Raw genomic sequence first — 21238 nt, forward strand, 5'->3', positions numbered from 1 at the left:
AAATAAATTTTTTGGTTGTACCTTTATTTAAAGACAGTAATATCAGAAGTTAAAAATTCCTGTCATATGCACAAACACCTATCTTGAATTTCCTCAACTATAAACCGGAAAAACATAAGCATATCAGAATGTATATCAGAGAAAGCTAATTCTCCATATGTAGGTCAGTATAAATGAGTCTTCACRTATTTGTTTTTGTTTTAGCCAATGTTTAGTCTGGGTAACAAAAACTCGTAAAGTGAAATGTGCATTTTGAGTTTTAAAACACATGAGTTTGTTATTTGGCTTTTGATGGTTACATTTACMGATTTACCAGCGGAAAATTGATGGAACGGGACCTTTTAATTTAGAAATCTTCCCATTTTGCCTGAAACTTGTGTTTGTATTGAACCAGCAATCACAAAAACATGCTTCTTTACATGACAGTTTACTGCTCTAATGTAATGGGTTTGAAATGTTTTCTTCTCTGAAAAACACATCGGCAATAAATCTCAGGCTCTGAAAGGAGTCAAGGGATTATTTAAATCCACAAGGGGTTGCATCCTGAACTGTCTTATACTAAAGACTAAGCATAAAAGAGAATTAAGCCCAACCATAGTAATTGGTATAATGTAGAAAACATTAATAAAACTTTAAAAATCAACTGAGTTTATTGTACTAGCAATTGGAGAACATGTGATTGAACTAAAATTACTTCAATGTGCATGTCGATGGCATTTGTTGTGAATTGGAAATATATAAAGTTGCACTTTCAAACTAACAAATGAGCCCCAACTATAAACAATATAAAAAAAACAAGCAAAAACCCAAATAACCAATACAACAAAGTTCAAAACCCCAAAACTAGATATCAAAGCATTTAAACCCCCAAAATATACCAAAACATTAAGGCTCCCAAAAGTAGATCAAAAGGTTAAAAGCTTATAATAATGTTAATTCACAACAATGTTATTTTCATGGCATTTTACGAAATGTAATTTTAATTTAGTCAGATTACTATTGATCCAAGTTATCAATTAATTAGGTTCACTTAATTATAAAGCAGTTTCAAAAGTTTGTACCAAATAAAACCCAACAGATTGCATGGAATCATTACTCATGGCATTCACTCCCCTGACCAGCAGGGGGCGACAGCAAATCGCTTGTATTGAGTCGCTGGCTTCACAGCAGTCCCTCATACAGGGCATGCATGTTGTGACAGTGGAGAGGAAGAACTCCCCTCTAACAGGAACAAACAAACAGCAGAACCGGAACCGGGTTCAGTACCAGCAGCCATCTGCCAYGACCGACTGCAGCTGAGAGAAGACAGAGCAGAGACACAACAACAGGTCAACTGTTCAGGAGAACTTTCCATGTTCAAATGAAAAGGAGAGGGACAACGGTTAGGCGATGGCAGCATCATGTCAGCCAGCGCCCTTTTCCAGGAAGCAACCACAACTAATCAGAGCAACAGGCCCGGTGTAGCTTCTGTGGAGAGAAAAATAACTGAGAAAACGAAAAGCTTAGTTTCTAACTAAACGTTTTAGTTGGAAAAAGGTTTAGTTTCTAACTAAACTGATTGTTTTCTAACTAAACTGATTGTTTAGTTAGAAACACCAGAGCGCCACCTTCTGGCCTCTCTCCAGATCAGTTCAGTTCAGAGCAGGGAACTGTTTCTGGCTTTGTTTTTTCCCCTCTTTGGGCTGCCACCTTACCGTGGTGGAGGGGTTCAAGTGTCCCAGTGATCCTAGGAGCCGTCTGAGGCTTTGTGCCTCTATTTGGGTTGGGTCTGCTAGGGCAAACTGGTCCTAGGTGGGGAATCGGACCAAGAGCAGCCCAAAGATGGCTTAGAGATATAAACACAGAATGTTYCTATTTAGAGATGGCGATATAGACAGGGTTCCTGCTTACGACCAGAGATATAGACAGAAGTCAGAGTTTCTACCAGTGTTTTGTCAGCCTGGCGGGCCACCAGGCTTTATCCCCCCACCCCCAGGCTATGGGTTTTTATTTTAAATGGAGATTGACTCCAGGATTCTCCTACTTTTGATATTATTGGTGGCAAACTTACTTATTATATATATAATATGAATAATATTGTATTATAATATTAATACATAATATATTCCTTATATTATTTGTTATATTACTTATTAAACTAATCATTTCCGCCACCACTAAACTAGCATTTGAAGAACTGGAATAAAACAAATAAATTCGACTCCAATCTGCCTTCAGACACACAATAACCTGTTATATGTTCGCTGATTTAACCCCAAAGAGCCCAGATAATGTAAAGTCGTGTTTCTTGGATAAMGTTTACGGCTTCAATTAATGTAAGATGGGTTTCAGCACAGGAACAGAAACCATGTTTTAAATCATGAAATGATTCTAACTAGCTTTTAAAACGAACTCAACCCATTTAATTGAGACACATGCAGATGACAAATTTCATGACACATTTAAACAATTATTTTATGAGTTACAGTATTTATTTATTGTAATTTGGAACTCTTCATTCTCCATACAACCCTGGCTTCTCCGCATCGCATCCTCGCGATTTCATCATGGGAATTCAGGGACCTCTTTGGGATCTCGTTCAGTGTGATCACTTCATCTAAAAAAAAACCTAACGTGTTCAAAAGGGACACATCCAGACCATAAAAGTATTTTTCAAAAGAGTAGCACCGGCCAATATATAACTGTTAAAGAATTTGACGCATTAGAACAAATCATCACAACGTTTATGCCGTTTCTTCACGGTTGGCTCGCACAGCCAGTCAAGCTGGCTCGGGCACGAACGACACATCTGGAGCACACGAAGATTTCAATTTCAGTCATTATTTCTACCGATCTAATATACTTTAAAAGACGCCGTAGAAATGGAGGCGTTGCACACCAAGGGTATTTGGATGGCTGAATGTCTGCAGCAGCAGACAAAGAACATAGAGCAGTTCTGGCTCACCGTCACTCACTTCGGAGATCCTCAAGTAGGATTTCTGTTCCTATTCCCTTTAAGTTATTTCGTGTCTAATCGATTGGGAGTTGCGGTGCTGTGGGTCTCGGCCCTGACGGAGTGGTTAAACCTGATGCTTAAATGGTAAGACCGTGGAAACAGGTAAAATAACAAATTTAGTTTTTGATTTACAGTTTAGGTGCAATATGTGGATATGTAGCATCTGATTTTCGTYTTGTACAACAATCGGCGTAACTTATTTCTCCATTCTTATGTATGTCTCCACATTTTGGTTAACATAAAATTTGAGATTCTCTTGTATTTTACTTTAGTAGACGTTGTAGCTTCCGGGACAACACCGCAGTTCCTACTCTATATGTTGTCCGTGGCGGAACAGACTGTAGTGGAACCATAAACATAGGGGAACAGACTCTTAACGACACTTAACGCCACATACGTACGTCAGTGTCGACTCCATGTTGTGATTGGCATTTGGTTGAGACACTCAATTTTCCTTGCAATTCATTTTCGACAGCTGTTGATATCGTACAAAATAAATATTTTAAAAACAAACAAACAAAAAAGAAAAGTAKTAAGTGGCTGGARTAAAAGCAACAGCTAAATAAAATAATAMATTAAATTAAAATAATAGTTATGYAAGSTAATATTTAGTGGGGTTTAGTTTGAWTATTCTTGTAGAWACTGAAAGCTTTCAGTTGCTTTTGTTTTCCAGCTTCTTTTCAAAACGTTTTTTTTAACTGAATGAAAACAAACATTTAAGTGAAAGTCTAAAATCCTCCAAAAACTTGAGATAATAATAAATAAAAAAAATCTCAATTTTGTATGCAGACGTTAGATAGAAGTGGCTTTGTAACTCTTTTTTCAACTAAAAGATGCCAGTTGTTTTGTTTCTTGCCTGTTCTTGATCAACCATAAGTCCCAATGGAGTTCTGTTTTTTTTTTGTCCTTTTGACTTCTCCTAGGGTGCTGTTTGGAGAAAGGCCGTTCTGGTGGGTTGGCGAATGTCAACTATTTTTCATCACAAAGCCCAGAATTTTCCAGTTTCCATGCACCTGTGAAACCGGCCCAGGTGAGGCAAAAACTAAACACACCCAAGTCGTATTCAGCGCCCTTCATTTGGAGTTMAGAGTTCCAGATTTGGTGTTCGTTTCTCAGGCAGTCCGTCAGGACACGCGATGGTGACTGCTGCAGTCTGGTGGGTTGTGGTGCCCCCTCTCAGCTCCTTTCTGCACTCCCGCACTCACCGGTAAACAAAACRAACAAAGTATGTTCGAAAGGAGGAGTAAGCGCAAAAGTTTTAACTGTTTTTCTTGTCTTTTGTCCACAGTTGGGAGATATCAGCTGCTCCCTATCTGATTTACGGGCTGCTGGTGGGTTCAGTTGGACTATCCAGGATCTTTATCCTTGCTCATTTTCCTCACCAGGTTGTTACTGGAATCATTGCAGGTCTGAGTACAGAATTATCACACATGCTTGATATATTTACAGCAATGCCACCTGCCTATGGTGCAGAAACCCTACAATTTAAAGGCATTTCGATTGATTTATTTGCATCTTTCTTTCTCTGGCCTCATTAATAATAACACAGTGTTAAAAAGTGGAATTTGAATCAATTTCCAAGTCTGGATGAGTTTAGGCTAAATGACAGTAGAGTKTGAAATAAATCGTTTTTATTTGAACTTTGATTTGCCACAACCTTTTTTTTTATGCCAACTCTGACTATTTTGGTGTTTGATTTCCTGACATATAAATCCAATCCATTTTTTTTAGCTCTGAAATATGGATTAAAAAGCTGTTTTGGCTTTTTGATACCAAGATAAAAGTTTTAAACCAGTTCACTGGGTCTGATTTATATGTCCATTCAAATCCAAAATACTTTATTAAGCGCAGACGGACATTAAATACCTCAAACTATGTTTATTCAAATAATCTTTATACAGTTGAACAATTGATTTTATTCMAAAAAAAAAAGGTTTTGGTAGAAAATAAGACGGGCATTTTTCAAAGGCTACTTTGGAGTGTTAATATTAATTATAGTGAGAAAAAACATGTAGGGACAATTAAAATGAAATTTAAGATGTTAGTCTGGTAGCAGTATGAATAATTTTGGTCTTATAATATATAATGGCTGTAGGCAGGAAGGATCTCCAGTACTGGTCTTTGTTACAGAGGTTCTCAAGAAGCCTCTGACTCAAGACACTTTGTTATTGAATTATAATGTTATGAAGATGATTCTTGGATATTTCCATCATATTCTTCATAAGCTTTCTTTCTGTACAGCCACCTGTAGTGGTGAGGTTATCAACATTTTATTTGTGATTACCAAACTCAACGAAGGAAATAATTCTAGTGAATTATTCTGAATGTTATAAACAATGCTTGAAAATTGATTATGTAAAAGCATGGGAAATCTGTAGAAACGCTATAAGGATCTGAATTCCCTTTGAAGAATCTGAAAACACTGACAGAGGTCATGGTTACACATTTTTCWTACTTATTTGAACTGATCGTCTCCAGGCATCTTTCTGGGGATTTTTCTTGGCCGTAGAGTGCCAGAAGGGCGCCCCCTGTTGTTCTTCGTCAGCTTCAGTGCAGGAATGCTGTTCAGTGCTCTGATTCTGAATGTTGGCCTGAAGCTGGTTGGCATTGATCTCCTCTGGTGAGGGTCTTAAACTGATGGAACATAAATCAATGCTTTGACGAGAGGCATCCTGTCTCATGGGGTTTTATTTTTGCTTATTTTAAAGGACTGTCACTTTGGCGAAGAAATGGTGCAGCCGTGCCGAGTGGGTCCGCTTGGACACAGTCCCGTTCTCCGCCCTGGCCCGGGACTGCGGGACCCTTGTTGGTCTGGGGCTGGCCCAGAACTGGAATCAAAGCGGATGGTGTACGTCGACGAATCACCGCGCTCTGTCTCTGGCTGTTTCATTCATTGGGCTGTACCTCGTGTACAGCCTGCCGTTCCCTGGCAAATCACAGGACCTCTTTTACTGCATGGTCTTCGTCAAGTTCACCCTGGTGCCTCTGACTGTCATGGCGGTCAGTCCTGTGCTGGTTCACTTTTTCATACGCAAAATGAAAAAGGATTAGAGAGGCACTTCTTCACATGAGTCCAAGTTGTCTCGAGTCTTTTACTCTTCTTACTTCTGAAGGTTCCAACTTTAAATGATGTTGTATTTCAGATATAGTTCTCTGTTTAATGGTGTTAAACAGAAACCAAAAAAAGAATGCTGGTATTTTTATTTATTTTTTGTTGTAAGTGACGTGATCAAGAGTTTTTATTTTTAGCCTGTCAAAATATTTTCGTCTTTGACAATGCACTTTTGCCTCATTCGTGGCGATTGTGAGAGAACGTTCACGCTTTCCAAATTTGTATTCAATGATTTGTTGGTGTTCTAAGTGTTAAAAAACAAAAACCAGCTCTATTGTGCGTGGGCCGACATCAGGTTTCCACTGTTTTACAGCTCTTAAAAGTGAAAGTCAAAAATTGCAAATTGAACAATTATTCCCCCTGCTGCTATGATCCAGTATGTTGTTTATTACAGTTGCAATAATTTATTTAGCAAAAATAAATTACTGCATAATTTATTACGTAATGATAATAGCGTATGTATGACACATACAAACACACAAGCGTATGTGTGCGTAATAAATACGCATTAGCAATTTTCCGGAGCCAATTGTGGGACCTTTTTGTTTCTCTGTTTCTGGAACAAAAACATAAATATTTTCAAAAGTAGCATTGTTTCTTCTGCAGTGAGCTGCAACGGGAGGAGGAACTACCTTATGCACTTTTTCTGGCATCTCATTAAAAGTAGTTCAATTTGTAGGAAATGTTTCATGGATAGTTCAAGACCATTACATTTGAAAACCTCAGTATTCCTTAATGTAGCTTACACTGGCCCATGCACATAAGGCGACTTAAAGTTGTGTCAAATTGTTTAAAGTTGAAAGCACTTTCATACACACCAGATGTGTCAAACGTTAGATTTCAATCACTTTTTTTTTTTTTTTTTTTTTTAAAAACCCTAGTGGTCGAGATATCCGAGTCTGTGCCATTTTAAACTGTAGTATTTCAGTTGTTTACAAAAATACAAAAACAAAAATATTTCACTGTGCAGTTCAACACCTGTTTTTTTTTTTTTTTTTAATAAATACTTCTTTCCGGACTATTTAGTGAAAATCCTTTAGAGAGCCAACTAATAAACATTCCTTGGCCGTCAAATCCCTTCCTACATACTCAAAGTAGCTAATTAATCCAGATCCACAAAGTCTTAACACTATTTTCTTGATAGGAAGATTTATTTTTGAATTGAGGAAACACTTGTCAATGTTATTCAAATTTATCAAGATGTTCTAATGTTTTTTATTTTTGCTTCTACAAATTAAAAATTCTATTTAAAGATCCTTAAGAGGGTTGAGTCCAGATTTTTTTTCTCCAGAGTATGGAAAGAAAGAATTGCTAACATTGTTCAAAAATCTCTGTTTCATGTTGCGTTGGATTAACATCTTTTTTTTTTTTACCATATCTATGCAATTGACAAGTCAAAAAATAAATGACCGACATGCATAACGTGTTTCAGTTTATAACCATTTATAAATATGTTTTTTTTTAATACATAGGTTGGACTGTACATGTTACAATCAGTTATCATGAGATAAAAACACATTCTTTTTTAACATTTTTAATGAAACTTTTTATCACAGCGATCTGAAAGCTCACATTTACAGACAAGAGAACTCTGCTCAGCAAGCAAATACGTTTAAAAACTAAAATAAAGGAAATCTTTTACTCGTTCTGGTGAGGCTGAAGGAGAATGGATGAGGACAGTTCGGGGACAGCAGCCGTCTCCTTATCTTAATTCCCGACACCGTATCACACACTGCTATACATGTTTCTGCTGGAGCTTCATGGAAAGAATAGAACATGCATCGGACTATTTACAGCAAACTAATATACACGTACAGCTCGAACTCGAACGCCCTTGGACTCCCGCAACCGAACAAGTCCTGTTTAAGTTAGGTATGATACAGTTTGACCTTCATTTCTCTGGTAGCTGTTGAAACAGGAGACGAGGAGGAGGTCTCTCTGTCGATCATCTTTATCTGACATCACAAAGTAAAAAAGCTACAGACAAAAAAGCCTATAACTTTTCTCAAATATAACAAGAACGTGACTATTTTTGTTATTCCACATTACGATGACTCCAAATATGGAGATTCTGGAGAAAATACCAAGCTTTATTGTTATTATTAGTCTATAATTATTCTATTCTCTTTCAGCAGATTTCTATTATTTCCAACATTTGTGCATTTAAGAAGCTGTTCTTACATAGGCTTTTTTTGGGTTTTTATTTTTTTGGAACAAGGTGAAACATGATTTGGCCTTTAAAACAAAACACAAAAAAAAACAAACAAACCCACAAATCCGAGCCGGATCGAGCGCAGTATCTAAACCACTATATACAGCTTGTGCTAGAAAGTCTATACATCTTCGCCAGTTTTTAAAAACGTCGTTCTCTCCTCATACCGTCACTCACCACCAAGCTGAAAAATTATACAGTAATGGAATCTCTGACAGTCTGGCCGCATCGGACGCACACCCATGCTCTCCAAATTCACCAAGCGCAGCAACAACCCAAGTAGATAAAATATATAAAGTGCACCCTTAGTTCAAAATGTAAGACGCATTCAGAGGGCAGAACTGGCTGGGGGGAAAAAATAAATAAAAAAATCATGAAAATAAAGTAGAAGAGGGAGAAATGTTTACCAGGAGCTGGTGAGGAGGAGGGGTGGTGGGGAGATGCATTTGCTTGCTTGTAACCTTTGAGCACTAACCTGTCACTATTTCGAAGGAGGGACAGAACCAAACTTCAATTGTACTTTCAATATTACACTTCCAGTTAATTACTCATCGTTAACTTAGGCAAAACCGCTGTATTGCAATCAAAGCAGATCTCTGTTCTGTAATTCCAACAACTGGAGCCACTAATTAATAACGAATAACCAACATACTGCAGCCAAATGGCTCTATGGACAGTGGATCTACAGTGACTCTTTAGAAAAGTCTGGTTTTTAATTACGTTAAAAAAATGTCTCTTTTCAAAACGTTTCTCTACTGAACAGAAAAATAAGCTAATCTGTTTGAAAATAATAATAATAAAAAAAAAACTAAAATCAATAAATCCTGGTGGCATAAGTGTGTTCAGCTTTAGACAAATGCTTCCTTGGACTCTTCAATTTCAGCATTCAGTGTTATTGAAATTCACTACAACAATCAATTATATTGAATTTGTTTAACATTTGGATCCTTTAGCTAATCTATAAAGGGATCTCACTGTACAAAGGTATCCCTAAACCTGGCAGAAAAAACTTAAACCGAGTATCATCTTGGGGAAACAACCATCTAAAGGTATTTACGTTTTACTCCAAAATGGAAAACAAGGCAAGGGAAAACTTTTCATTGGCATTAAAGCAAATAAAGTCTTTTTATAATTGCTCAGCAGCTTTTTGCATGTTTCCACTGACATTTTCATGGTTTATCTTTGGTGATGAGTAAGGAAAGTTCTCTTTGCAATCACCCTAATACTTAGCTCAATCCATTAGATTCAAGTTGGGATTCTGGCCACTCCAAAATGTTACTACTTCCAGTCTGAAAAAAAAGGTAAAATCAAGAGATGACTTTAAACATTAAAGCCAGCAGCAAAACATTGTAGATTAATGGGGGAAAAAAAACAAAAAACTTCAGCTTTTGGACCACATCCTTTGCTAGGGTGTTGCTTCTCTTAAGGACCGGCTGAGCCAGAATCCAGAACTAAATCAGACATAAAATCTGAAGAGAGCAGTGGACAAGGGATGTCCTCACAATCTGACGGATTTAGAGAACTTTTAGAATGGACTAATGCCAAGAATGCTGAACACTATGCAGTCATAAAAAAACAAACAAAACAAAAAACAGATTCTCAAAGAATTACTTTAAAGGTGTTCACACATATGCCACCAGGTTATTTAGGTTATTGCACCTTTTTATTAAACAATTTGTCCCTAAAATATATTGTTTTTAATTTCGTTATGCAAAAGCTTTGAAAATGGGCTACTTTTTTAACGTCACAATAACCAAACAGTCATATAGGACTGAGTATACGTTTCTAAACCCGTTGTAACAGATATGTTGCCAAGTAAAAGATAAAATGTAGATTTTTTTTCCTGTTTGTTTTTAGCATGCATAAATCCACACAGAAGTTGCAGCCTGACCATTTTAATTATCAACCTGTTGTAATAAAGTTTCATTTTGGGAAATATTACCAATCCTTTGTTTTGTTTCTTTTGCGTTTGAAAAAAAAAAAAAAAAGAAAGAAGCAGAAATGTAAAACATGCGGTCTACATCTGATCAATTTAAGCCCCTCCACAAAGAATAAATCGACAACTTCAATCATAAGCAGTTTGCGATTTTAAGCAGTTGCTTGCATCTTTCCAAACAACAATGTATCAAAGCTTGTCTGTCCCTCATTTGTCATTGGTCAATTTTTCCACCTCCACACGACTAGCAGTGTGACACAGTAGCAGGGCTAACAGAATAAACTTTAAAATGCAAACTATTCTTTGTTTTATTTTCTATGTACAATATATAACTTAATTATAAATATTGTCATTTTTCTCTAAGTACTGAGTCGTAGAACCTCTTGCTTTTTCAGAGCAATGTACAGTATTGAACAGATAATATTGTAGTACATAGAATAGAGCCTACACAGCAATCTTGGTTAAGAGCACACTTTGAAAGAACAGAAGATGAGCAGAGAGTCCACGAGCAGAGTCTGATGAGGAGGAGCACGGTCACTCTTTCCGTCCCATCTGGGGTGGTTACTTGTGGTCGCGTTGTGCCACTCTAAGTCTTGGAAGTGCACTGGTCAAAGAATGAAATGAGAACTCAGAAACTTTCTGTTGTTCGGCCTGTGTGCAGATTATGATGATGACGATGAAATGATCATTTCAGTATCAGTTATGTTTTTTTTTTTTTCATATAGGATTGCGTCTAAAAGCCTAAATGTGGTTTTCTCTCTTTGACTGGAGTTGTGTCTCTTTAAGAGTTCTTTTGCATGAGTTTGTCCATGACACATACACAGATCACATGTCACATTTTTTTTGTTTGTGTTTTTTTTTTTAGATAAATATTCTTCCACCYTCACTTCTACTGACACACCAAAGTCCAAACTGCCCACTCACACATTCGACTCCACAAATGGTCTCTTTGGTTTGATGGGGGATGTAGGGCCTTGGGTCCGGGAGTCACGTGACAGCTGGCGGTACATGTTGTCCTGGTAGGCCTGTGCCACTGGCAGAGTCCTCGCCACCTTCACGTCGGGGTAGGTGGGCACCTGGCTGACCCGTTCCAGAATATCACCAGTGCCCCGGGATCCGTTGGCCAGCTTTCCCAATGAGGAGGGCTGCGTCTGGGAGTAGTAGTCCTCCTCCAACAGGTGTCCATTTTGGGCATTGTTGGTCTTGTTGTAGTAGGCGATGTTACCCAGAGATGCCGGGGGACTGTAGGTGGAGCCCTGCTGGACTAGCTGCCCAGGGGAGGTTGGGCTAATAGCAGAATCCATGGAGGTCATGGGCCTGGACCGTCCGGGCTGATGCAGGTACTGTTGAGTCCGAGCGGTCTTGTCTATGATCCCCATGAAAGGCGTATTCCTGGAGCGGGTGGTTTCGCCCTGATACAGACCGCCGCTCTGAGAGGGAGAGATCGGGGAGATGTCATCACAGGTGCGCTCGTATGTGGCTTGCAAGGGAATCTCCATCTGCTGAATAGACGCGGAGGGCCTAAAGGCCTGAGCTATGTTGGAAGTAGACCCAGCCGAGATGTTGTTGCTAGAGGGGGAGAATCGCAGGCCTACACTCTGAGAATGGATGAGAGGCCTGGGGGTGGGCACGTGCTGCTTCATCTCAGTAGTATTGGCACTCACGGGACGTCTCACCATGTGGGGGATCTCAGGAGAGCCCAGCTGACAGGGAGGCATGGCGTTTGCACGCTCCAGTACGTGTTCAGAGACTGGGTAGTAGGCTGCAGACTGGCTGCGGCTTATCTGAGGTGTCTGGCTGTAACGGATGCCCCCTGGTCCCCCGCTGCTGGCGCGGTAGGCAGAGGAGGGGCGCTGGGGTAGCTCATCTTTCAACAGGTTTGACTCCATGACCCCTCCTCGGCCGCCGTGCTGACAGAGGGCCCCAGAGCTGAGGCTGGCCTGGACCTGGGGCATGGACCGCCCATCCAGGGACGGCTGGTACACCAGGCGGCTCTCCACATCCACTGAGCCCCCCTGATAGCGACCGCCAATGGAGTGGCCCATTGGACCGCTAAAGCTGTTGCCCAAGACGTTGGGCTGGTTTGTGCGGACGATTTGGGCGATAGAGGGTTGGAGGCGAAGACCTTGGGCTTGGTGATGCTGGGAGGATATTGACGGCTGTGAGGTCAGCTGGAATGAACGCTGGCTGCTCATCTTGGACAGGGGAGATTTGGGTCGTCCAGGGAGCTGCTCCGTCTGGTATCGCACCGGAGACCCAGATTGCGATCTGTACAAGCACACGGTTTCCAACGGTGGACTAGCTCTGTACTGAGCAGCCCGACGTAAAGGAGAAGGCGGTGGGCTCTGGTGATCCATCCCCTGACCCCCACTGCCCATCGGAGGTGGGCTGAATCGGTAGGACTGTTGGTGCACTGGGGAAGTGTGAGGAGGGCTGTGTCGGTAGTGGGAGTTTTGATGAGTCGGAGAGAGAGAGGGCGATGGGGGCTGATATGAACCTCGAGTTGGGGAGGACATAGAGGAGGAGGTTGGGAGGTATTCATAAGGCTGGCCCATGGGTGAGCCCCCAGTTAAATAAATCTGATCCGGGTGTGTGGGGGAGAGAGGTGGGCTTTGTATGATGGGAAGACTTGACGGATTGGTGAGAGATTCTGGAGGTGGTAGTGCCAAAGACATTGCCTCCAGCTCCTGCTCTAAGTAGTCCTCATCCTCAAACAGGTCTTGGACAGGCTCCATGTCCTCCAGGCGGGGCTCAGGTGGAGGGGGAAGAGGCATGGACAGGGACAAGGACTCCTCCTCCTCTGGAGGGGGTGTTGGGGGAGGTGAGGGTGGAGGCTCCAACTCCATGTCCTGCTGCTGGTGTTCTTCCTGGTAGAGCTGATGACATTCCTCCTCCACCCTCTGGAGGAGTCGCTGGATTTCTCTGTTATTTGGACATAGTTTTATGGCTTCATTTAGGTCCTCTAAGGCTTCAGGAAATTGTCTGAAAACAAGACAAAATTTTGATTTTTTTTTAGAGAACAGGTCCACAACACACACACACAGAGTATGAGTACATCTCAAAAATATAATACAAGAAATGAAGATGGTGAAGAATATTTTCCGCACCTTCCTTTTTGTACCCGCCAGGGAAATATTTTTGAGAGCCAATCATTTTGAAGTAATTTTCAAACAACTGATCCAATCACAAGCTAATTAAACTGGAACAGACAATAAAATGTTTTAGCTTCAGCTAAATTTCAAAATTGTCTGGTTTTTATTCATGCTATTAGCTTTTGGTATCTCTCCCAATATTATTTTTGTCTTATTAGTTTTACTAACCTTGATTTTATTTCTATTTTGTCATCTATCTATCTGTGATGATTGTTTGTTGTGAAGTGCGTTGGTCAGCTGAGGCTGTTGTAAATGTGCTATAAAAATAAACTTTGACTTGACTTGACTACAACGTTAACATATTATGTTTTAATATACAATATAACCTGCTTTACTTTACAATTGACATAAATTATACTACGAATAGACAATTCTATGATCATTTTCAACGACAAGTATGGTCTCAGGTCCACACAACGTTACCAATCAAAGGTTTTATTAGATGCATAAGGTGTGCCTGAGAGAAAACACTGCAAACGACAAAACCCTTTCATTGGATCTTAGAAGGATGAAGAGAGGTACCTGCTGCTACGTTTGGCACGTGCTCTGGCATAATAGGCCTCATACGATTTTGGTTTCAGTTCAAGTGCCTTGGTAGCAAATTCCTCAGCCATCCCAAAGTCCTGCAAAGATTGAAATGCATACAAAAAATGTGACAAACTGCCTTAAAAACATGAAATGACTAATACAAAATGACCTTGCACGAGGTTAAATCCCAGTACGTTGACTCTTTTATGCTTTTCATCTCAGCCATTTTGGGTACTTCTCCATTAGTCAGAGCAGATTAATGGCAGACTTACATTCATTTTCCTCCGACATCGGGACAGGTTGAGGAACAGTGATACTTTGAGTTCCCTGAATGTCTTGAGGTCCTCACTAAAGCCTTCACGTGGAAACTTTTTCAGAGCGTACTGGTAACGTTGAGTAGCCTCCTTCACCTTCCCCTTCTGTTGGAAGAAAACCCCCCACAGTTTTTAACTTCCATCCATACAGTATCATTTTGTGTCCTATCCTATGCTTCTATGCCATGCTGTGAGTCTTACTTATATTATTATTCAAATTTGCAGAATAATAATCTGAAAAAACATTTAAATCAAAGGATGAAATATGCACATTAGACTGAAACTCTTGTTCTCTAACCTTGTAGAAGCTGTCCCCCTCCTCAATGAGCTTGCTGAGTAAGATGATCATGATGTCAGGTTTTGAGGTGGCCATGGCCCACGTGGCTGGACCTGCACAACACACGACGGAGAGGATGACAGCAAAAACGTGGTGAGAAAGACAGGTGGCTAAATACAAATCTAAAGGGCGTGGGATGGAGGAAGGAAAGTTTAACTAGGAGACGCACCACAAACAACAGTAAGACCACAAGAATCAGGACAACAGTCAAAAATGGGGAATGGAAGAGAGAACACAGGCAATCGAATGCAGAGGAAAGATAAAACACATCTGCTCTAAAACCTCAATGTGACCTCGCTTTGGAACTTCATGCTTCAGTCAAAAATATTTTTCCAATTGCTCAATTTTTAAAAGGCTCCTGAAAGCAACCATAAAAATAGTCCAATCGGTAAAAAAAAAAAAAAAAAAAAAAGATTTCATGTCGTGTAATGGATCAAACATATGCAAACAGAACTTGGTTAAATCAAACTTCTAAACAGAATTAGTGAAATCATCATTTGAAAATCGTATCTTGTATTTCAGCCACAATAGAGGAGATCCATAAGGTGGGGGGCGGTATTTTACAGCACTGTAAGAGAAAGCTGGCTTCCACATGAAAAAAAAAAACAACAACCCAGATACAAACAAAAACAACAACAAAAAAAACCCCAGCGGACGGATTTGTTGCCAACTAGTGTGTGTGTGTGTGTGTGTGTTGTATCTGTGCAAAAGCAGCTTTTGACACACACACATATACACACACCAACCGATGTAAACTATATGAGAACTTGCACAAGCAGACATGGTGCAGGTGTGGTGAACAGCACACGGCAAGCAGAGTTGATGTGAGGTGGGGATGATCTGTAGATGTTAACTGTCCACTGAGCTGCAGGTTGAAGGACAAATGCTGCTGAAACAACCAGGCTGATACAGAAGGCACACCTGAAGGATGACCGTGGGTTTCCACTGCAGTCTACAAACACATGCACATTGGGGAAATCACTTCCACGTAAGCAGTAATGCGTGTTCCTGTTCATGCATTTGCGAGGTGAGAGGATATTTCAGCATGATGTCGCAGGCTGGAGGCCGGGCATGCTTTTATGAAACCACTTTGGCGTTAGCATCTACCTCTAGACAATCCCGAGCTCGCCACTGTCACAGCTAATACCTTTTTGCATGTTATTATTTGTCAGTTTGAGAAGGATTTTGGTAGCTAAGCTCGCCTGCTGACACTTAGGACCACACAGACAACACAGAGAGAGGAGATAGAGCTGTCAAAATGCCTGGTAGGGTGAGAGGTCGACAGCCTTGGCTTTACCTCGGGGCCGACTGGGCAGCGTCTGACATCCTGGCGCCGGTGAAAGAGGCAGGGAGGGGGTTGGAGTGGAGGCAAGAGTGAGGTGGTAGAGGGTGAGTGGGTGGGGACGGGATTGCCGGAGAAAAATAGTGGCGTGGGAGTGCAAAAAAGAGCAAGAGGAAAGAGAGAGAGCAGGTGGGTGAAAGAGAGGAAGAGGTGGTGGTGGTGGTGGATGTTGTGGAGGAGAGGTGAGAAAAGGAACACAAGCAGCAGTGAGAAGCGAAGGAGGTAAGTGCCTCAGCAAAAAGAAAAAAAAAAAAAAGAAAAAAAGAAAAACAGATACCGAAAAGAAACACCGCAGGCGCTAATAACAACCTGTCTCTGAGTAACTGCAGAGGAATGGAGAACGAAGATGTGATTGAGAGAGAAAAGAGCGACGGAGACAGACAGAGGCACTGAGAGAAAATGATAAGAGGAAAGCAAAAAAAAAAAACACAAAAAAAACAGCAGTACAGTTGTATAATAATAATACTAATAATAATAATAATAAAAAGACACATCAGAGCTATAGATAGCTGAGAAGAGGCAGCAGTAAGCAGGGGGTAGAGTCCATGGCTTGTTGCCACAGAATACAGCAAAGAGAAAGATGCATGTAGAGGAAAAACAGGAGGACTTTCATCTACGGAGTCACAGTTTGTAACCTTTCCATGCAGCTCATTCTCCAACTGCACTGCAGGATGTTTGGCCAAGATGCTACTTTAACTTTTGTTTCGTACCCCTCAAACTCTTTCATGTTTTCTCAAGTTTGTCAACTACAAACTTAGTGTAGGCAAATTAGATGTGAAAGATCAACAATTATGAAGTATGTCTCTACTAGTTTAAAACATTGTAAAGGGCCATAATGTTAAAAGGTCCAAGGACTGTAAGTACTTCTCCGATGCACTGTGTCTTAAAACATTCCCTTTATGATGCCAAAGATGCTGCATCCATGGTGCGCCTCACTAAAAGGCTCCTCAGTCTCTCAGAACTTTTCTTACCAATCTTGGCTCCTTTCTTGAGCAGGGCCACCACCACCGACGTGTTTCTGCAGCCCACTGCTCGGTCCAGAGGCCGCATGCCGCTGTAGTCGACGTGCTCTATCATGGCCCCATGGTCGACCAAGAACTGGACCTGGGAAAAAAAAAAACAGTTGATACACTGGAAAAAAAAAACTGATTCCAACGTAAATGACACAATACAGTAGATATATGAGAGCAAATTGGTTAAAAATGTAATTTTTGTATCTTTCCTACCACGTCAGAGTCGCCGTAGAAGGCTGCTAGGTCGAGGGGCGTGCGTCCGTTCTTGTCTGCGTGGTCAGTGGCAGAGCCGCTCTCCACTAGGTAGCGGACCACGGGCAGATGTCCTTTCAGACAGGCCCAACTCAGTGCAGTCAGACCCTCCTTATCCATCAGAGGCAGAGAAGCTCCTGGGAAAAGTAACAGCAGCAGCACCTTTAATTTGACTGATATTAACTGAAACTATGCTCATTGTTTCTCTAATTGATGCATAGTTTTACTGAAACTGGTGGAAACATACCGATCTACTAAACACTTCTCATTTCAAAGCCATGCCAAAAGTTCATCCTGAAGTTATAACCACTGGTGAATGTTTTTTTAAAAATATTAATGATCTCTTATTCAAACATTTTTTGGGGGGACATTACAACCTTCTTCAGATTTTGCGCTATTTCAACTCAGCTTATACAGAATACGTGCTGAGTATTTAAACATTTGCCTATTTTGTCTAGTTTTCGGTTGTTTTAAATGTCTAATGGTGAAAGTAAAGGCAAAACTAGCATCATCAAGCTAATGTTTTCTGCCATCTTCCAGTTCGTTAACGTTGTACTGGGACTACGTACCTTGGGAGAGTAAAAACTCAACCGTTCCCAGATGTCCCTCTGAGGCGGCCATCATCAGAGGCGTGCGGCCCTGCTTATCAGCCATGTTGATGTCGGCTCCATGAGTGAGAAGGAGGTCTACAATCTGCAAAAACAAAAACAAAAAATACATCAAATTCACAATCTAAACTTTGAACTTAACGACTTGTAGTTCGTTTAGACACATTTTTCATTTGTCCAGGAACAGCTGATGGAAAATAGTCAATTAGAAAAGTGAGTAATTACTTTGCATTGTCCCTACCAACTAATTGAATACATTTCAAATTTAAAACAAGGAAATGTTCAGTCTTATGGGAAAATATTTTCGTTTTTGCAAGATTGCATAACAAGGATAACAGCATGGACGGCGACCCGGATCAATAAGAAATCTAACCAAAAATCAAAACTAGCAACTTGGGAAACTTGGATCACAGATAACAGATGGAAGTTTACAAAGTGAGAGAATGCTGTCGCCGACCTGCCAGTGTCCGTGTCTGACGGCGCTGAAGAGTGGAACAATGCCTCGTCTGTTGGGTTGAGCCACGGCGGCGCCCTGCTCCAGTAAGAGGCGGCAAACCTCCAGCTTCCCGCGACCCGAGGCTGCCGTCAGAGCTGATGGCAAGACATACACAGACCAACGAGAAACAAGAGAGTAATGTTGGAAATTCATGCATCATTGTTGGTTTTTTTTTTTTTTCTACCTTTGATAAGGTTACATGCTTCACCCACTACAACCCATCTAAAATTCTTCTTTCCAAAGATTGGTTGTCTGCGTTGACACACTTCTGGGAAGTTGCTTTATGCGAGGCGTGTACACTTATGAACATTTATCATCTCATCTGGTGAAGATTGGACTTCAATTGATTCCTTGTGAATTTTCCCGAATGAGTTTTGCTTCTCAATCCTCTCAGTTTTCCTTCCACTTAGCTTTCCGTTATAATGCTGGGATACAGAAATTTGCGCAGCCAGCTTCTTTAGCACAGACCTTATGCTGTTCGACACCTGCCTAGTCATTAATGTATTTTGGAATATAAAGTTGTTTTCTTATTGGACTTTAATGCTATGATCACCAAAGGAGCTGCTTTCAGTTTGTCACACGCTGGCTATACAGAATTACCAATATAAATTAGCTTTTGAACTATATTCTGATGAATGGTTTTAAACTTAAAAATGTTTCGGAAAACATAAATGTTGCATTGGAAAAAGCGCAATCTTCCCTGATACATTTGAGATGTTCTGATAATCGAGGAGAGATTTGTCTCATTCAGTTATAATAATTAGGATTTTTAAAAAGCATGACCTAGTTTCTAACACTGAAGGCGGTTGCTGCCCCGTTTGTATGACCTTGCATCAGCTTATTTATTTTCTACTGCAGAACTCCTTTGAGCTGAGGTGTGTAGCTGGGTACATTTCCCCGAGTCGCTCTCAGAGCATCTGTTGGCCTTCTCATCCCTTACAAAATGATAAGTATGTGACTGAGTGAGAGCACGTTCGCGCCTCGGCAGACACTCGCGAACAGCCGTTTCCACGCCGCAGCTGGGGGAAGAAAGACTGTAATGAAATTTTGTAGCTGCAGGTTACAATGATGCATTACATTTCTCAGCACCCTGCCACAGTACAATCAGACTAGTCATTTGAAAGCCCCCCTGGAGCGACTGCCTCTCCTCCCCACCCTTTCCCCCTGCTTGTGAGCGACACCCTCTGACTGCGTCGTCATCAGCCTCTGACGCAGCAGCAGCGCGCAGGCCGACGCAACAAGAGAGATCGCTTACATCCGCACTGCAGCGCTCTTGCCTCTCGGCGGCATTCAGGAAGCACCCTCTCAAAGAAAAACAGTGCCTGTCTGGAGAGACCCCAGGACGTTCTCTCCTGCAGGACTTCACGTCAAGACATCTTTTGCGATTGATTTTTGCGCGAGTTTTGTGTGTAATGCGGCGGTGTTGAAGGTATCCCCACCTGTCTCTCCCCACAGGGAGTCAAAGTTATTGATCTGAGCACGCTCCACTTCCTCTTCATCTTTCTCTGGCAGGTCCAGCAGGTAGGAAACAATCTGATGGAGGAAAACACAAAAGAAGCCACACATTAACATCCTGGTTCACTTAAATATCTCCATTTTCTTTTTTTTGTTAAATCGCATGTTTCTCCTCTTTTATGTGCAAGTCTCTTGATTTCAGTCTAATCTTGTGCTTCCATGCGTTAAGTGTATGAATATTTGGGACGTGGAGTTTCTTTCCACCACAACCCATTAAAGAGTACTGCAAAAGTATTGAAAAATTTCAATGTATTTTATTCAGGATTTTATGTTCCACTTCACAACAAGCAATTGTGCAGAGGACGCAAAATGACACATGGCTTTCACTTTTTTTCTCCTTTTTAAAATTTTTTACAAGTAAAAGTCTGGAAAGTGTGTGTGCGCGTTTGTCTTCGCCATGTTTTTCTTATTTAATTTTCTGGTTTTCTGAGTTTGCTCGATGGACGCTCCTGAAGATACAGAAAATACTACAGGAAGATGCAAAAAAAAAAAAAAAAAAAAATGAGGCGGGAGTTGTGAATATCACCACTGTCAGGTAAATTCCACATGACAAAGAGACATGCGAAGCGTCACGGTAACAGACAAAAGCAGATGTGCTGCACCTCTGTGTAGCCCATGCTGGCTGCAGCAACCAGTGCCTGCTGGACCGCTTGGCTCTTGGTGAAGGCTGCCTGCTGCTGCGCCTGTGGTGACTGTTGCTGCTGCTGCTGTGAGCCCACGTTCCAGTCACTCTGGATGAGGAACTTCACCACCTCCATGTGGCCCCTCAAGGCCGCATGAACCAGGGCGCATTGGCCGTTCTTGTCCAGATGGTCCACCTTTCACACAAAAACAAATATTAACCCAAATGAACAGGGTCCGATCGAAGAGTCGCGCCTCATTGTGCCGCTCCCTCCCCTCCACACACCTTTGCTCTCTTGCGACAAAGTGCAGTGACGATGGCCATGTGTCCGCCGGCAGCGGCGTAGGCAAGCGGTGTGAGGCCGTTTTCAGACTGGGCGTCCACAAAGGCACCAAACTCGAGCAGCAGAGCCACCATGTCCATGTAGCCCAAATGGGAGTGGACGCAGAGGATGGGGGCGTTATTCAGCACCTCCGTGCGGTAGTTCACGTTGGCACCGCCCAGCATCAGAAGCCGACTCACCTAAACACGCATACGAAGAGGAATGCATTGGGATTCATCTGTGAAGTGTTCTCTGCGTGTTATAATTAAACGCAACCATCGTTTATGGATCACTGCACCTTGATGTTGGGAGTGTAGAGATTTCTGAGCGATGAGAGCGCCGCAGAAAGACCCTCTGTGCTGTAAGATATCCACAGACCTTGCAAGATGGACGACGAGACGCCAACTTTCTTGCTGAGACCCTTGAAGACAGAACGTAAACATTCTTTAGTGCAATGCTTGACCACAGCTGTGTGTGTGTGT

At 41.4% G+C, this 21238-nt stretch overlaps 2 protein-coding genes across 12 annotated transcripts in view; one reads left to right on the forward strand and one right to left on the reverse strand.

Moving 5' to 3' along the window:
• Positions 1–2547: 2547 nt before the first annotated feature.
• Positions 2548–9691, forward strand: g6pc3 (glucose-6-phosphatase catalytic subunit 3). The gene is made up of 6 exons (XM_008437286.2): positions 2548–3079; positions 3919–4025; positions 4112–4202; positions 4284–4402; positions 5474–5615; positions 5704–9691. Exons 1-6 carry the CDS (start codon positions 2862–2864, stop codon positions 6044–6046), a joined length of 1020 nt encoding a protein of 339 aa, XP_008435508.1. The 5' UTR covers positions 2548–2861; the 3' UTR covers positions 6047–9691.
• tanc2b (tetratricopeptide repeat, ankyrin repeat and coiled-coil containing 2b) overlaps positions 8311–21238 on the reverse strand; it is a 120373-nt gene continuing 107445 nt past the window's right edge. For 8 of the 11 annotated variants that reach the window (XM_017310802.1, XM_017310801.1, XM_008437287.2 and 5 more), the window contains 13 exons: positions 21055–21177; positions 20720–20956; positions 20415–20630; positions 19737–19830; positions 18259–18392; positions 17763–17886; positions 17155–17330; positions 16900–17032; positions 15884–15913; positions 14548–14639; positions 14208–14354; positions 13930–14030; positions 8311–13237 (listed from right to left, as the gene is read on the reverse strand). In XM_017310802.1, the coding sequence (XP_017166291.1) occupies positions 11176–13237; positions 13930–14030; positions 14208–14354; positions 14548–14639; positions 15884–15913; positions 16900–17032; positions 17155–17330; positions 17763–17886; positions 18259–18392; positions 19737–19830; positions 20415–20630; positions 20720–20956; positions 21055–21177 (3669 nt within the window). In that variant the 3' untranslated portion in view covers positions 8311–11175. Of the gene's footprint in view, positions 13238–13929; positions 14031–14207; positions 14355–14547; positions 14640–15848; positions 15914–16899; positions 17033–17154; positions 17331–17762; positions 17887–18258; positions 18393–19736; positions 19831–20414; positions 20631–20719; positions 20957–21054; positions 21178–21238 lie in introns of all 11 variants that reach the window. The other 3 variants (XM_008437289.2, XM_008437288.2, XR_001777631.1) reach the window with 2 other exon arrangements.

This window comes from Poecilia reticulata, linkage group LG19 (assembly GCF_000633615.1).
Source record: "Poecilia reticulata strain Guanapo linkage group LG19, Guppy_female_1.0+MT, whole genome shotgun sequence".
NCBI lineage: Eukaryota > Metazoa > Chordata > Actinopteri > Cyprinodontiformes > Poeciliidae > Poecilia > Poecilia reticulata.

Coding starts and splice junctions, on each gene's coding strand:
- g6pc3 (XM_008437286.2), top strand. CDS start 2,862: ATGGAGGCGTTGCACACCAAGGGTATTTGGATGGCTGAATGTCTGCAG. Junction 3,080..3,918: donor TTAAACCTGATGCTTAAATG/GTAAGACCGTGG, acceptor GACTTCTCCTAG/GGTGCTGTTTGGAGAAAGGC. Junction 5,616..5,703: donor GTTGGCATTGATCTCCTCTG/GTGAGGGTCTTA, acceptor CTTATTTTAAAG/GACTGTCACTTTGGCGAAGA.